The 18202-nt window shown below is 41.3% G+C and overlaps 1 protein-coding gene across 1 annotated transcript; it reads right to left on the reverse strand.

Annotated features, from left to right (window-relative positions):
- Positions 1-3388: 3388 nt before the first annotated feature.
- On the reverse strand, positions 3389-15526 carry LOC109902990 (histamine H3 receptor-like). The gene is made up of 3 exons (XM_020499662.2): positions 14839-15526; positions 14196-14362; positions 3389-5192 (listed from the first exon to the last, which is right to left on the reverse strand). The coding sequence occupies exons 1-3, from the start codon at positions 15089-15091 to the stop codon at positions 4335-4337; spliced, it is 1278 nt and encodes a 425-aa protein (XP_020355251.1). The 5' UTR covers positions 15092-15526; the 3' UTR covers positions 3389-4334.
- Between the last annotated feature and the right edge of the window lie 2676 nt (positions 15527-18202).

The following is an 18202-nucleotide window of genomic DNA, read 5'->3' on the forward strand; positions in this document are numbered from 1 at the left end:
AGACATTCCACTTCACAATAACAGCACTTAGAGTTGACCGGGGCAGCTCAAGCAGGTTAGAAATTTGACGAACTGACTTGTTGGAAAGGTGGCATCCTATAACGGTGCCACGTTGAAAGTCACTGAGCTCTTCAGTAAGGCTATTCTACTGTCAATGTTTGTCTATGGAGATTGCATGGCGGTGTGCTCGATTTTATACACTGTCGGTGGCTGAAATAGCCAAATCCACTAATTTGAAGAGGTGTCCACATACTTTTGTATATATAGTGTATTACCTGTGAAATTCTCATAAATGAACAAAAAACCTGCTATGGTCCAACACTTGTGGTAAAAAGGACCCACTAGCTCAGTTGGTTACAATAGTAAGTTGGATGTAGAATATGCACGGGTGTAGCTAGACCATGTACTCTCAATTCACACTATTTTGAGAGCCTGACAGTATTGGATTTCCAGGTCTCCTGCTGTGAACAGAAACAAATGTCAATGGTGCTACTGCTCAATTTGTTTTCCATTTGCAAGTCCACCGCCGTCTCTGTCCAGGTTACTAAAACCTCCGTCGATTTTTCCCCAACATCTGCTAACCTTTTAAAAGTGCCCCAAAATCTTATTGACTTTCTCATCCCTTCAAAAAGCCATTCACACTGGCAGACTCCAATTATTATTTCCAAATGAACAGAACATGTTTTGATGGGTATATGTGAAAAGCCCTGCTGTTTCTGGTTGTTTATGTTATGGAAAATGCTGCTAATTCTGTTTATGACAATATTGTTGCAGAAAATATCCATCTATACAGATTCCACCCTCTCTATCTAGCCTTGTGTATCCACACCTAGCACCTGGCTACCACTGGACCTCATGAGTAGGGCCCTGTGTTTAGGACACAAGGCTTTCAATCATTTTATTTTACGTTTTCCATACAGACAAAACCAACAATAACACGGAGCAATCGACATATACAAAATACAGACACATTTTTCAAAAAAGATGGCGAAAGATGCACAGTCCCCACCCCGATTTTATCGCGGGGGACAAAAAAAAAAAAAATCTGTAATCTACCATTTATATTTTTGACAAATGTGCTTCCATGATAAAGAAAAAGCTTATTTCAATGTCCTAATAATTTCCCACCCCTCTCCCTATTCCACTTCCCGCCCAAACAAATTATTAAAAGTACTGATTTCCAATGGTACCAAAACAGCAACACTCAGATGCTTGGTGGGTTATGGGTTGCCAATCCCCTTCAACAATATATTCACACACTGTTCTCCTATAAATTGAACCTACAGGACTCCAGATATGCAAAAATCTCATCAACTCAATAGGCACAGACGTCAATTCAACATCTATTCCACCTTGGTTCAACGTCATTTCAGGACAAAAGTCAGTCTTTCCAGGGGAAACAACCATAACAGATTTCTGAACCACCAGGAATTGTTTTGGTTTAGTGTCATCTATCCATGATTGAAGAATTGTTAATCTAGCAGCGTAGCACATTAGATCAAATAGTTTTTATGACATTTCAGTGCAGGGTTAGCTGAGTGTAGATGCAGAAGGTATTGGAGAGGCTGAAAACCAATTGGAGAGCCCAAAGTATTTGAAATTGCCCTTTTCACCTCTTTTCAGAAATCTTTAACAATAGGACAGTACCAGATGAGATGTGCATTAGTACCTTTCTGCTGCTTACATTTGGGACATACCCGAAAACATGCAGGGTCATATTTACATCTTAAACTGTAGCTGATGAGTTGTATAGGAACAACATATTTTCTTTGCATTGGCAAGAATAGCTTCCTATTCACAATTAGTGATGGTCACCCCAAAGTCTTGCTGCCATACATGTTTGCTGCTATCAGTGTTGATCTTGCCTATAGTAAAAATACTGTTATATACGTTGCATTCGGAAAGTATTCAGACCCGTTGACTTTTTCCACATTTTGTTACATTACGGCCTTATTCTAAAATGGATGAAATCTTTTTTTCACCTCATCAATCTACACACACTATCACTAAGCAAAACAGGTTTTTAGAAATTATTTAAAATGTATTAAAATTAAAAAACTGATATCAAATTTACATAAGTATTCAGACCCTTTACTCAGTACTTTGTTGAAGCAGCTTCGGCAGCGCTTATAGCCTCGAGTCTTCCTGAGTATGACACTTCAAGCTTGGCACAACTGTATTTGGGAAGTTTCCCCCATTCTTCTCTGCAGATCCTCTCAAGCTTTGTCAGGTTGGATGGGGAGTGTTGCTGCAAAGCTATTTTCAGGTCACTCCAGAGATGTTCAATCAGGTTCAAGTCCGGGCTCTGGCTGTGCCACTCAAGGATTTTCAGAGACTCCTGCGTTCTCTTAGCTGTGTGCTTAGGGTTGTTGTCCTGTTGGAAGGTGAACCTTCACCCCAGTCTGAGGTCCTGAGCGCTCTGGAGCAGGTTTTCATCAAGGATCTCTCTGTACTTTGCTCTGTTCATCTTTGCCTCAATCCTGGCTATTCTCCCAGTCCCTGCCGCAGAAAAACATCCCCACAGCATGATGCTGCCACCACCATGCAAGGTTTCCTCCAGATGTGACGCTTGGCATTCAGGCCAAAGAGTTAAATCTTGATTTCATCAGATCAGAGAATCTTTTTTCTCATTGCCTTTTGGCACACTCCAAGCGGGCTGTCATACGCCTTTTACTGAGCAGTGGCTTCCGTCTGGTCACTATACCATAAAGGCCTGATTGGTGGAGTGCTGCGGAGATGGTTGTCCTGGAAGGTTCTCCCATCTCCACAGAGGAACTCTGGAGCTCTGTCAGAGTGACCACGGCCCTTCTCCTCTGATTGCCCAGTTTGGCCAGGCGGCCAGCTCTAGGAAGAGTCTTGGTGGTTCCAAGCTTCTTCCATTTAAGAATGATGGAGGCCACACTGAGTTCTTGGGGACCTTCAGTGCTGCAGAAATGCTTTGGTACCCTTCCCCAGATCTGTGCCTCGACACAATCCTGTCTCGGAGCTCTACGGACAATTCCTTCGACCTCATGGCTTGATTTTTGCTCTGACATGCACTGTCAACTGTGGGACCTTACATAGACAGGTGTGTGCCTTTCCAAGTCATGTCCAATCAATTGAATTTACCACAGGTGGACTCCAAGTTGTATAAATATCTCAAGGATGATCAATGGAAACAGGATGCACCTGAGCTCAATTTCGAGTCTCATAGAAAAGGGTCTGAATACTTATGTAAATAAGGTATTTCTGAGTTGTAATACATTTGCAACAATTTCTAAAAACCTATTTTCACTTTGTCATTATGGGGTATTATGTGTAGATTTTCTAACCCTTCTTTTTTTTTAAACCATTATTGTTATTAGATTCTAACCTTTATTTAAATATTTTGCATCAAACTGTCCCCTTTTCTTTTTATGCCAGATGGTGTAGCACCATCCTTAGACTTTTTATTATTTAGTTAATATATTTATTGATAAAGTATCACTGCCTCAGCCTTTCTTTAACATTAGTACAGAACCCACTATTTAAAAAAGGTTTAAAAAGGCTTCTGAAGTTTGTAATTTCCACATTGAAATTGAAGACTTGATTTACCCTTATAAATGTATGAACCCCTACCAAAATGTCCATTAATTATAATTTGCATCATCATTCACATTTCCTGTTGCTGCATTATTATTTTCCTGCTCTAGCAAACTGGCTCAAATTAAGATCCTACATCTGTATATTACCTCTGTGTCATCACCATGTTCGCAACAAAGTGATGTAGAAGTAGGGGTAAACACATGGAAATCACACACACCAAGGAACACTTGATTTGGTATTACACTAAACTATTCTTTCACATTTCACTGAAAATAACAGTGAAAATATTTTTCTACATAGCACATTTACAAGTATACCAGTACCATTCAGATCTATAACTGGCAGAGACACGAAGCACTGATAAGATTTGAGATTTCCTCCCAGTCCTAGGATTCACACCCGAATGCATTAGCAACAACACAACAAATATATCTACAACAACTAGTATTTCAATATTACAGTATATGTAGATTCACTTCTGAAATGTAATTACAAACACTTGGTTTTACCCTCTAAGTGCAAGTTTCAAACTTGGCACATAGAAGGATTTGATGTGTCTGAAACAAAAAAACAGGGATATCAGTAATAACATTTCTTCTATCATATTTGAATAACAAAGACCAAAGTGAGTATCTAAAAAAGGGTTTCACACTCCTATTCATGGCTGAGCTATGTACACAACATTCCACAATGCCTGAGGAAAAAAATCCATATCCATTTGCAGTACTCTTCTCACTCCAGTGACTCCCAGCCAGCCATACGTTGCATCACTAGCAAGACTGGGTCTCAATGTGAGGTTGGACAGACTGACGCTTGGGGCACAGTATCTTAGCAAAAGCCCTTCGGAAGCTGCTGTGGCAGAGAGGGTAAAGGAAAGGGTTAATACCAGAGTTCAGCCACAAGAGCCAAAACGTCACCTCATACCAGTAGTGCTCCACACATCGCCCGCTACAGGCCGCTCGTATTATCATCAGTAGGGTGTAAGGTGCCCAGCAGATCCCAAAAATGCACACTATAATGGCCAGCGACTTGGCAATCTTCTTGTCGCGGGAGAGGCGGGAACCCTCTGAGCTCCTGCTGGATGGCACGATGGGGGCCTGGAATTGGAGGAGCCTGGAAGTTTTCCTGCAGGAAGGGCCCTTGTTTCTCTGAATGAAGGTGTGTCCGCTGCTGGGCTCCCCACTGGAGGATGGCGACAGCTCCTCGTCCTCCTCTATCACCTCTGAAACAGCGGTTGGCTCGCTCGATGACACCTTGCGAGTCTTGACAAAAAACACAGACAAGGTAGCACCCCCGTCCCTGAGACTGCCCCTGTCCCTGTGTGCCTTGGTGTCCTCCTTACGGATAGCCCTGCTCTTGTTCCTCCTCTGGATGTTCAGGTAGATGCACAGGTTGAAGAAGGTCACAGAGATAAAGGGGGTGAAGAACTCAAACGTAGACGCACTGAGTAGGAAGTACCAGGTGCAGTAGAACTCAGCGAAACACTCGTCGGCAGGGACGATGCTTTTACCCACAACCAGCTCCCAGAAGATAATGGCAGGGCCATAGAGAAGGAAGGCCAACACCCACACAGCCACCATCTTCACCACAGCATGGTGGGTCATGCTCCGCTGAGCTCTATATTTCACCTGGAAGTAGAGAAGTGAACTGAGAAAAATAGCATACAAAACCTCACAGTAACATTTAATAATAATATCACCATATTAAAAATAAAAAAATACAGATGTAATAAACTGCATAATCAATTCCATGTCTCTCAATGCAGGTAGCCTAGTGGTTAGAGCGTTGGACTTGTAACAGAAAGGTTGCAAGATTGAATCCCCAAGCTGACAAGATAAAAATCTGTTGTTCTGCTCCTGAACAAGGCAGTTAACCCACTGTTCCTAGGCCGTCATTGAAAATAAGAATTTGTTCTTAACTGACTTGCCTAGTTAAATAAAGGTAAAATAAATATAAACATTTGTAAAGGTGTATTGGATCCATTACTTTAAGGTCTTATTTAGACCTATGGGGGAGGTATTATTTCCTTGGGTGATCGGGTTCAAGAGCCCCTCCTCCATGGTGTGTCAGTGAAGCCAGAGGAGCAGGAGAGCTTTAGGCTGAGTGTGATACTGAATAATAATACAGGAGAGTGTGGAGGCACATCTGTCTGTCTGCTCTCTCTCTCCCTCTCATCTTCACCATTCACTTCACCCAGGAATGAGCTTTTCACCTTCCATTTCCATTTCACCTTATCTCTCTGTTTGCTTTGTTCATCTTCACCTCCCTTTCTCTGTCCCCGATTCCCCACCTACCTCTGTCTCTCGCAGTCTTTTTCCTGGCGATCAAATAAACAACAATTGCTGAGATGTCATCAAAATCAATGTCATCAAACTGAACAACTTGACTTTGTTGTTTGTCATGGCTGCGTCTAGGTATACTGACTTTGCTGTCAATCATGGAGACTGTGAGCACTGGGAGCAATAACAAGATCAAACATACACTCTACAGACAGGGGTTATTTTCCATCATTGTAACTCATTATCAAACACTACATGAAGCACTGTACTGTACTTGTTTTATTATGTATTAATATGTATTCATTGTTAATCAGGGAACCAGAAAGATATTCCGCTAGAAAACTTTACAACCACTGTAAAGTACCCTTTTAAACGTTGTAGAATGTTTGAATGTAAAAAACAATATTTTATTATAATAAAATATTGTATGACACATTCACTTATGCAGCTCCAGATAAAGTATAGTGACCCTTTACATACCCAAAATCGAGAACCTACTGATACCTACCAGTCACAGATGTTCTGCATGTTCTTTACTATACATATAGAGACTTTGAATATCTACATCAACATACTACATAAACATAGCTTTAATACTATGTGCATTTCATTCCTCTCTCAGGAAGCCACTGTGCTGATAAGCAAATGACCGAAACAGAAAATAGATTGGAGACATATTCTAAGAAAGTACATCAAACAATACATTTTCCACCAAAACAATTGACTATTTTGCATTAGTCTTCAAAGAAAAAAATTCAAGTGACCTAGCCATTGAGAGCATTGGGCCAGTAACCGAAAGGTCACTGGTTCGAATCCCTGAGCTGACTAGGTAAAAAAATCTGTTGATGTGCCTTTGAGCAAGGCACTTTACCCTAATTGCTCTGGATAAAAGTGTCAGCTAAATTATGTAAATGTAAAAACTACAAAGAGCATTGATTCAAATGTGCTTTGTTTAACTTGTGAAAGTACACAGCAGCATTTACATTAGGACAACTAGTCAACTTGCCTCCCTGAGCATGTTCATCAAAGTTTCTCCTTGTACTTTCATTAAAAGTAATGTTGTTTCCATGTCCTTCAGTAAACTGTTTGTCCATTAATCAGTGTCTTCTGTCTAGGTGGGTGAGTGCGTATATAATAGTTAATATTAAATTCCACAAGGAAATTAACTACAGCAGTTACAAAGTGACAAAACCCCTCTATGGTCACAATAAGGTGGCAGTCTTGCTGGTGCTGTGTAATAAATATCAATATTTGTATTGTAATGAACAATATTGATTGGCCAAAACTAGCATTTAAGATGAATGGTTGAGAGAGATTGGGCTATGATATCATCCTTAGAGAGTGCCCCTTCATAGGGCAACAAAACTATTTAGTTAACATTACATTTCTGAATGCTCTGCATAGTCACATGGAATATATATGAAGTACACACCCCTATGTATATATTTGGACAGTAAAGCTGTACTCCAGCATTTAGGATTTGACACCAAATGTTTTATATGAGGCGACAGTACAGAATGTCACCTTTTATTTGAGGGTATTTTCATACATATCTGTTTTATCATTTGGAAATTAAAGCACTTTATGTATCTAGTCCCCAATTTGAAGGTGTCATAAGTATTTGGACAAATTAATTTATAATGTATTAAATTTAGTCCAAATTTTTGTTTTTGGTCCCGTATTCCTAGCATGCAATGACTACGTCAAGCTTGGGACTCAAATGTTGGATGCATTTGCAGTTTGTTTTGTTTGTGTTTCAGATTATGGTTGTGCCCATTATAAATGAATGGTAAATCATGTATTGTGTCATTCTGAACACTTCTACATTAATGTGGATGCTACCATAGCCGCGGGAAGTCGTTTGGGGGTGGGGGTGCTGCATTTTTTTGACGATGGAGGGGGGAGGGGGGTTCACTGAGAAAACAATGCTTGCACTGAAGATGTCTATATCTGGTCTGCTAATACAGGACTAGTAAAGGCCAAGTGCACAACTTTTGTTAAAATATTTAAACAAAATGTACAGTATTTGAGTGTTTACCAGCATTTGCAACTTGAGTCTGATAATTATCTGTACTAAACAGTTAATCTGATATTGCTTGTGGAATATAGAAATACTTGCTTGATATTTGTTTTCCAGTTTCATGAAACACATTGAAATGCAACTTATTTCAACGTGAAAACTGAAAAGGTCTATTCATTCCTTTTCCATTTTCCATTAAGTGGTTTGTAAGGATGGTATATTAATACTGCACAAATACTGTTATTTGATGAAGAAAAATATTGAATTTGATGCAGATGTTTTGTGTCTTTGCCCATAGCTTTGCACCGTTTGATGTGGATGTTTGAGGAAAGGGTTTGTTCTTTCTGGATTCCATTAGAATGGCAATCACAGAGAAATGGACAGGGCAACAACTCTTACAATTCCAACTATTGAATCCTGCAAGATAATGTTCTTAATTATAAACTGGGTGGTTCGAGCCCTGAACGCTGATTGGCTGATTTGTCATACCGTATACCACAGGTATGACAAAACATGTATTTTTTACCTGTCTAATTACATTGGTAACCAGTTCATAATAGCAATAAGGCACCTCGGGGGTTTGTAGCATATGGCCAATTTACCACGTTGCGTCGTGCCTAAGAACAGCCCTTAGCTGTGGTTATATTGGCCATATTCCACAACACCTCGGACCTTATTGCTTAATTATGCAACTACCTTTTGTGGCAAAGTGAAGATGCTGAAAAAATATATATTTGCGCCTACGCTACAGATGTCTATATCGGTCCACTAATACTAGTAAAGGACCAATTAGGGTTGCACATTTTGGGGAATATTCAGCGGTGGAAACTTTCCGTGGGAATATATGGGAATTAACGGATATATGTGCATATAAATATTAATACCATTTAAATGTAGATGTTTTTTGCATTTTATATATTTACCATATAATATGGAGACAGAAACAAAAACATTTGACCTTATCATGATCCACCTCTACGCAGACGACACCATTCTGTATACTTCTGGCCCTTCTTTGGACACTGTGTTAACAACTCTCCAGGCAAGCTTCAATGCCATACAACTCTCCTTCCGTGGCCTCCAATTGCTCTTAAATACAAGTAAAACTAAATGCATGCTCTTCAACCGATCGCTACCTGCACCTGCCCGCCTGTCCAACATCACTACTCTGGACGGCTCTGACTTAGAATACGTGGACAACTACAAATACTTAGGTGTCTGGTTAGACTGTAAACTCTCCTTCCAGACCCATATCAAACATCTCCAATCCAAAGTTAAATCTAGAATTGGCTTCCTATTTCGCAACAAAGCATCCTTCACTCATGCTGCCAAACATACCCTTGTAAAACTGACCATCCTACCAATCCTCGACTTTGGCGATGTCATTTACAAAATAGCCTCCAATACCCTACTCAACAAATTGGATGCAGTCTATCACAGTGCAATCAGTTTTGGCACCAAAGCCCCATATACTACCCACCATTGCGACCTGTACGCTCTCGTTGGCTGGCCCTCGCTTCATACTCGTCGCCAAACCCACTGGCTCCATGTCATCTACAAGACCCTGCTAGGTAAAGTCCCCCCTTATCTCAGCTCGCTGGTCACCATAGCATCTCCCACCTGTAGCACACGCTCCAGCAGGTATATCTCTCTATTCACCCCCAAAACCAATTCTTTCTTTGGCCGCCTCTCCTTCCAGTTCTCTGCTGCCAATGACTGGAACGAACTACAAAAATCTCTGAAACTGGAAACACTTATCTCCCTCACTAGCTTTAAGAACCAACTGTCAGAGCAGCTCACAGATTACTGCACCTGTACATAGCCCACCTATAATTTAGCCCAAACAACTACCTCTTTCCCTACTGTATTTAATTAATTAATTTATTTTACTCCTTTGCACCCCATTATTTTTATTTCTACTTTGCACATTCTTCCATTGCAAATCTACCATTCCAGTGTTTTACTTGCTATATTGTATTTACTTTGCCACCATGGCCTTTTTTTGCCTTTACCTCCCTGATCTCACCTCATTTGCTCACATCATATATAGACTTGTTTATACTGTATTATTGACTGTATGTTTGTTTTACTCCATGTGTAACTCTGTGTCGTTGTATGTGTCGAACTGCTTTGCTTTATCTTGGCCAGGTCGCAATTGTAAATGAGAACTTGTTCTCAACTTGCCTACCTGGTTAAATAAAGGTTAAATAAAAAAAATAAAAAAAATCATAAGTAGACAATTGCAAATGATGAAATCCTTCCAATAGAAATAAAACAACGATTTAGTTACAAATTTAACCTTAATTAAATTAGTTGACTATCCACATGGGATGATTTCACTGAACAACAAAAGAAAGGGAATATTGAATGATCCCCAATGATCCATCGCATCTCCCAAAAACATTTTCAACATACATCTGTAAAATGATAGTCTAGAAACTAAAACTTTGGTTGTCTTCCTCTCAGACTTCCATGTCTTCGCCCTGGACCTCCTCAATGTCCACCTCTTGAACATCAGACTCTGAGGCCTCATCTTCAATTGTTGAGGGTGGCTCATTGTCAGGCTCAAAAAGCCTCAAATTTGCCCGGATGGCCACCAATATTCTAACCCTTGTATTGGTCAGCCTGTTGCGCGCTTTGGTGTGTGTGTTCCCAAACAAGGACCAGTTGCGCTCTGAGGTGGCTGATGTTGGTGGGATTTGGAGGATGATGGAGGCAACAGGGGAAAGAGCCTCAGATCCACAAAGTCCCTTCCACCAGGTGGCTGATGAGATATATTGGCACAACTGCCGTATTGCATCTCCATCCCAAAGCCCTTGCTTGGAAGTGTACTTCGCCAGACTGCCAAGAACCTTGCCCTCATCCAGGCTGAGGTGGCGAGACACGGTAGTGATGACACCATAGGCCTTGTTGATCTCTGCACCAGGATGCTCTTGCCAGCGTGCTTGGGGTCCAACATGTATGCTGCAGCATGTATGGGCTTCAGGCAGAAGTCTTCACGCTTTTTGATGTATTTCAGAACTGTAGTTTCCTCTGCTTGGAGCAACAGTGAAGTGGGCAGGGCAGTATGGATTTCTTCTCTTACATCTGCAAGCAGAGTCTAAACATCAGACGGGATGGCATTGTCTCCCTCAATCCGTGCAATAGCTACTGCTATAGGTTTCAGGAGTTTCAGGCTGCTTACCACTCTCTCCCAAAATACATCCTCCAGGAGGATCTTCTTGATGAGGCTGTCCATATCGGCAGACTGTGATATGGCCATTTCCTGGAGAGACTCCTTCCCCTCCAGGAGACTGTCAAACATGACAACACCACCCCAGTGGGTGTTGCTGGGCAGCTTCAATGTGGTGATCTTATTCTTCTCACTTCGCTTGGTGAGGTAGATTGCTGCTATAACTTGATGACCCTTCACATACCTAACCATTTCCTTGGCTCTCTTGTAGAGTGTATCCATTGTTTTCAGTGCCATGATGTCCTTGAGGAGCAGATTCAATGCATGAGCAGCACAGCCAATGGGTGAGGGTAGGACTCCTCCACTTTAGACCAAGCAGCCTTCATGTTCGCAGCATTGTTTGTCACCAGTGCAAATATCTTCTGTGGTCCAAGGTCATTGATGACTGTCTTCAGCTAATCTGCAATGTAGAGACCTGTGTGCCTGTTGTTCCTTATGTCTGTGCTCTTGTAGAATACCGGTTGAGGGGTGGAGATGGTGTAGTTAATTATTACTTGCTCACGAACATTTGACCACCCATCAGAGATGATTGCAATACAGGTTGCTTTCTCTGATTTGCTTGACCTTCACTTGACCTCTGTTGAACTCTGCATCCAGCAAATGAGTAGATAAAGCAAGTCTAGTTGGAGGGGTGTATGCTGGGCGAAGAACATTCAGAAATCTCTTCCAACACATTGCCTGTGAGCATCAGAGGTGAACCAGTTGCATACACAGCTTGAGCAAGACATTCATCATTTCTCTGACTACGTTCCTCCATTGAGTCAAACAACGTCTGAGTCCAGGAGGACCATGAGCTGTTGCTATCGATAAGGTGTCTGATTCATCATTTTCACCTCGAATAGAAGTAGAGGGACTTTTGTCAGAGGTTGCTTGTTGTGAGTGCTGTGGGAACGTGCTGTGGGAAAGTCGTGCTGTGGGAAAGTCTGCATCTTTGTTGCATTCTTCACATATGATTTGGCACAGTATTTGCAAATGTACACAGCTTTTCCTTCTACATTAGCTGCAGTGAAATGTCTCCACACATCAGATAGCGCCCGTGGCATTCTCCTGTAAAGATTAGGAAAATAATAGTAAAAAAACAACCAATACAATTCCATGATCAGATAAATAGTTAAGCAGTTAGATTAAACAACTCCTTTGTAAGATAAATGTTTTAAAATGAAACAGGTGAGTTAACACTCCTCAGTTAGCAGGCTTAAGCAAGCTAAAACCCACATGGTAGCAAAAACTAAGTAACAGAAATTGTTAGAAATGATTTAAACACACTTTGCTGTAGGCTACTATTTACTAAATAACAAAAAAACAATGTATGTCATGTACAATATATTCACCCCACCCAGTATTGTAATCAAAACTTATCAGAAAGCATGTAGTCCTTGGCTCAGACAGTGTAGTAGTGTGGGCTCAATAGCATCTCATTAGTGTGAAAGATCTTGAGAATCAGCTGTACATGTGATGGAAGAATGCACTGTGGCTGCAGAGAGTTGCAATTCCATTGAATTGGGGACAGTTTAACCAAAATATGCCAGAAGACCTAGAATTGCCTTGTTTATCCCACAACAAAAGGTTCACTCTTATAAGCTAACTTTTTGATGAATTTAAGCTAAATTTCCAAAGTTCCCGAACATAACTGCCCATGGAAAATTTCCAGAAAATGACTGGAAAGTTTCCGACTCTTTGCAACCCTAGGCCCTAGGCAGTCATATTTTATTCATTCATTATTATTATTTGTTTATTCTGATTTTCCAGGCGATGCGGCAGCTCCCCTACTTCCTGCGGCTGCTACCATGATAACAGATCCTGAATAATGATGAGTGAGAAAGTTACAGAGGCATAAATATCATACCCCCACCAAAAAATGATAATCTCCCATTATTGGTAATGGTGTGAGGTTAGCATGTTTTGGGGGTATGATCTTTGTGCATCCATAACTTTCTCAATCATCATTATTCACGATTCATTCATGTCTATCCGTAATTATGGTAGCATCCACATTCATTTTGTTCAAAAACATTCTATACAATAAAAGTGACTCCAAAATGACAATACAATATTTACCATTAATTTCTGCTGGGCACAACATAATCCGAAATACAACCAAAACAAACTGCAAATACATCCAACAAATGTGTAGAGTCACAAGCTTGATGTAGTCATCGTGTGCTAGGAATATGGGACCAAATACTAAACATTTGACTAAATGTATACACTACAAGTGAATTTGTCCAAATACTTGACACTTTCAAATAGGGGGACTAGATACAATTGCATTGGTTTTGAAACAGTAAAACAGATGTGTATGAAAATACCTTCATATAAAATGTGACACTCTGTACTGTCACATCATATAAAACATTTGATCTCAAATCCAAAATGCTGGAGTATACAGACAAATGAAAAGTTTTAGCTTCACTGACCCCCCCCCCCAAAAAAAAACATAGGGGGTATAATATGTTTTATTTATCCAGGACGTTGAGGTATTTTACAAGGGAGACCTCAATACGATTGATAAAGCAATGTCCAGTTTAGTATTCAGACCAGAGTATCCAGGGATTGCATCCCAAAAGCAGATGAAGATCAAAGAGTAGCACGCTGGTCGACAAGGACCGAGCCACTTTGTCTGGACTTCCAACAGAGCTCATTCAGAGTCAGTGCCACCGCAACACGGTGCATCCTATCAAGACACGTATTAAAGGTAGACTCAGATGAGATGAGACATGCAATACTTGGCTCTCACACGGTCACACACAATATCTTTACATGTGCACGGGTTTGCTTCAGTGGAGAATTTGAGCCTCGTGGTTCAACGCTCTTAGTTTTTGCGGAAATTGACCCATGCCGTTTACTTTCTGCATCTATGTCACGTCGCTGAGTCAACCTTTAGTCCTACTGGCAGTGACTGTCAAACCATTCTGCAGTACCTCTGTGTTGGTAATGGGCCTTGTAAAGCAGTTGCGTAGTGGCAGGAGGGCCATATGAACAGTAAAACATGCAGTACCTGCATTTGAAACAGCATTTCAAATGTTACCGTGCATGTGGGTGCATGTGTGCACGTTGTGCATGCATGCCTGCATGTGGCACGGTAGCTCTCTATACTCACTGCTCTGGTGACGGAGAGGAACCGGTCATAGCTGATGAGGACTATGTTGAAGACAGAGGCAGTGCAGAGCAAGTAGTCCATGAGGAGCCACAGCTTACAGAGACCTCTGCCCAGCACCCAGCGGCCTGTCAGGTTGTAGGGGATGTATACAGGGATGCAGAATGCACCTGCAAGGACACACTGTGTATAGACTGAACCCCGAACAATGTGTCCATAGCTCCATAATCAACGCCAGAAATCATTTTCACAGCAAATTAATTTCTAAACAAGCCTGCTGGCAAGTGGCAGCATTATGTGTGAAAAAGTATTGGCAGCATTGTGTGTGAAAAATTATTACCAAAGGTGTGTTGGGTTTTAATTTGCATTCATGAACCATCAATTATTCAAGAGCTCTATAAATCTGTTATAAATGTCCTTGTGGAAAACCTTTTGCGAAGATTCTTTCAAAGTTAATGCAAAAAAAAACATTTCTTTACTTTCCACAATTATTGTCCATTATGATGGCACTTGACAGTGTCTTATATAGCTTAATGAACAAAAAAATGGTATTATCCCACCAGAGCCATACTAGACAGACAAATAGATTAGATAGCAGACCCACAGACAGGATAGATAAAATAGATAAATAAAATAGACTACTCACCAACAAGAAAATCAGAAATGGCAAGGTTGAGGAAGAAGTAGTTGCTTTGATTTCGTAGGCTCTTGTCAACAATGAAAGCCAGGATAACAAGTGCGTTGCCAGCCACAACCACGACTACCAGAATAATCATAAGCACGGCAAGAATCACCATCATATAGCCCGGGTGAGCCCCTCCAGTTTCGTGGACTGTCCCCGTGTAGCCGCCGGGAGTGAAGTTGGTGCTTATATTAGATTCCAGGATATTAGCACCCATAGTTAATCTTATAATAAAACCATTACACTTGCCTTCGTTATGAAACTACTAATCAATGTGATTTCCATAGATATGTTAAAAGAGACGCAGAAAAGCGAATACGAAAGTCGTCTTGAAAATGAAAGCTGACTTCTGAATGAAAGGAATTTCTTCCGACAGATTTAAAACTATATTTGTCAGTGTCTGCTGTCGTGCAGGAGGACGTGATTTATCCTGTCCTCGAAGGTGACCGGGCGGGTTACGGGAGCATAGGTTCTTGTGCTACTTTTTAGTGAGCGACGCGAGCGCTTTGAATTCAGTGTGCAATGGAGAAGGGTGCGTCTATGGTATTATGGAAAACTAAATTAACCTACAGCGCGCAACAGTATATCTAGTAGGTTCTTTGTAGCGCATTTACTGTTCGCTGCCCTGCACGGGAGCAATAATTGTCACTAAAGAGTGTAGACTGGATGTGCATGGAAAACGAAACAGAATATTTTGATTTAAAAGGTATTCTACTTGGAATAAAAAGATTGAATATAATGATGGCTGGATTTTTTTTATCGAGGTAGACTGAGAAAAGAAATCTAACACGGATTGAGAATGTAAAATAAGGTGGTTTCATGTAGCTTTGTTTTTGTGTAGATTTTCATCCTAGAATAAAACACACAAAAAACAGGTGCACTTGACACATGGTTCCTGTCTGAGTATAGGCCTATGTCCCCGGACAGCTGGAAGCATCCCACGCTAACTCTGTAAGGGAAGTAAATTAAACTGTGGCCAAAACCATTCTGCAAATTTGCATGACCACAGTTATGGTTAAATACTAGTGCATCAATACTGCAATGAAATGCACCTGTTTCCCAGGTGGAGTGGCTTAAATGTACCATTGTTCAATTTAAAAAAAGTGCCGAATTTGGTCCGCAGACTGCCTATTAGGAAACTCTGCTCTATGGTCTCTCTGTGTACTCAGGGACAGTTTAATGCAGGGGCTTACCAGGGCTGAAGCCCATGGGCCCAGGCCCGTGGGGGCCCAGGCCCATGGGGGCCCAAGAGGAAAGGAAATATATAATATACTGAACAAAAATATAAATGCAACATGTGTTGGTTCCATGTTTCATGAGCTGAAATAAAAGATTCCAAAAATGTTCTATGCACAAAAAAGCTTATTTCTCTCAAATTTTGTGCACAAATTTGTTTATATCCCTGTTAGTGAGAATTTCTCCTGCCATGATAATCGAGCCACCTGACAGGTGTGGCATATCAAGAAGGTGATTAAACAGCATGGTCGTTGCACAGGTGCACCTTGTGCTGGGGACAGTAAAAAGCCATTTTAAAATTAGCAATTTGAAAGGCTGGTCATGGCTCACAACATCATTATCCCAGAAACCCTAGACCCAGTCCAATTTGCATACCGTCCCAAGAGATCCACAGATGATGCAATCTCTATTGCACCACACACTGCCCTTTCCCACCTGGACAAAAGGAACACCTACGTGAGAATGCTATTCATTGACTACAGTTCAGCGTTCAAAACCATAGAGCCCTCAAAGCTCATAACTAAGCTAAGGACCCTGGGACTAAATACCTCCCTTTGCAACTGGATCAATGGACTTCCTAACGGGCTGCCCCCAGGTGGTAAGGGTAGGTAACAACACATATGCCACACTGATCCTCAACACGGGGGTCCCTCAGGGGTGCGTGCTCTGTCCCCTCCTGTACTCCCTGTTCACCCATGACTGCATGGCCAAGCACGGCTCAAACACCATCATTACGTTTCCCAATGATACAACAGTGGTAGGCCTGATCACCGACAAATATGAGACAACCTATAGGGAGGAGGTCATAGACCTGGCAGTGTGGTGCCAGGATAACAACCTCTCCCTCAACTTGATCAATACAAAGGAGATGATTGTGGACTATAGGAAAAGGAAGGGTGAGTACACCCCCATTCTCATTGACGGGGCTGTAGTGGAGTAGATTGAGAGATTCAAGTTCCTTGGAGTCCACATCACTAACGAACTGTCATGGTCCAAACACATCAAGACAGTCGTGAAAAGGGCATCCCACGCTAACTCTTCTCCCTCAGGAGACTGAAAAGATTTGGAATGGGTCCTCAGATCCTCAAAAGGTTTTACAGCTGCACCATCAAGAGCATCACTGGTTGCATCACTGCCTGGTATGGAATTTTGACTTTGATTAAATGTCAGGAATTGTGAAAAACTGATCTTAAATGTATTTGGCTATGGTGTATGTAAACTTCCGACTTCAACTGTATGTACAGTTGAAGTTGGAAGTTTACATACACCTTGGCCAAATACATTTAAGCTCAGTTTTTCACAATTCCTGACATTTAATCCAAGTAAAAATTCCCTGTTTTAGGTCAGTTAAGATCATCACTTTATTTTATTATTATTTCATGATGCCATCTATTTTGTGAAGTGCACCAGTCCCTCCTGCAGCAAAGCACCCCCACAACATGATGCTGCCACCCCCGTGGTCCACTGTTGGGATGGTGTTCTTCGGCTTGCAAGCCTCCCCTTTTTTCCTCCAAACATAACAATGGTCATTATGGCCAAATAGTTATATTTTTGTTTCATCAGACCAGAGGACATTTATCTAAAAAGTATGATCTTTGTCCACATCGGCAGTTGCAAACCATGTCTGGCTTTTTTATGGCAGTTTTGGAGCAGTGGCTTCTTCCTTGCTGAGCGGCCTTTCAGGTTATGTCAATATAGGACTCGTTTTACTGTGGATATAGATACTTTTGTACCTGTTTCCTCCAGCATTTTCTCAAGGTCCTTTGCTGTTGTTCTGGGATTGATTTGCACTTTTCGCACCAAAGTACGCTAATCTCTAGGAGACCGAACGCATCTCCTTCCTGAGCGGTGTGATGGCTGCGTGGTCCCATGGTGTTTATACTTGCATACTATTGTTTGTACAGATGAACTTGGGACCTTCAGGTGTTTGAAAATTGCTCCCAAGGATGAACCAGACTTGTGGAGGTCTACAATTGTTTTTCTGAGGTCTTGGCTGATTTTTTTTGATTTTCCCATGATGTCTAGAAAGAGGCACTGAGTTTGAAGGTAGGCCTTGAAATACATCCACAGGTGCACCTCCAATTTACTCCAA

This window comes from Oncorhynchus kisutch, linkage group LG13 (assembly GCF_002021735.2).
Source record: "Oncorhynchus kisutch isolate 150728-3 linkage group LG13, Okis_V2, whole genome shotgun sequence".
NCBI lineage: Eukaryota > Metazoa > Chordata > Actinopteri > Salmoniformes > Salmonidae > Oncorhynchus > Oncorhynchus kisutch.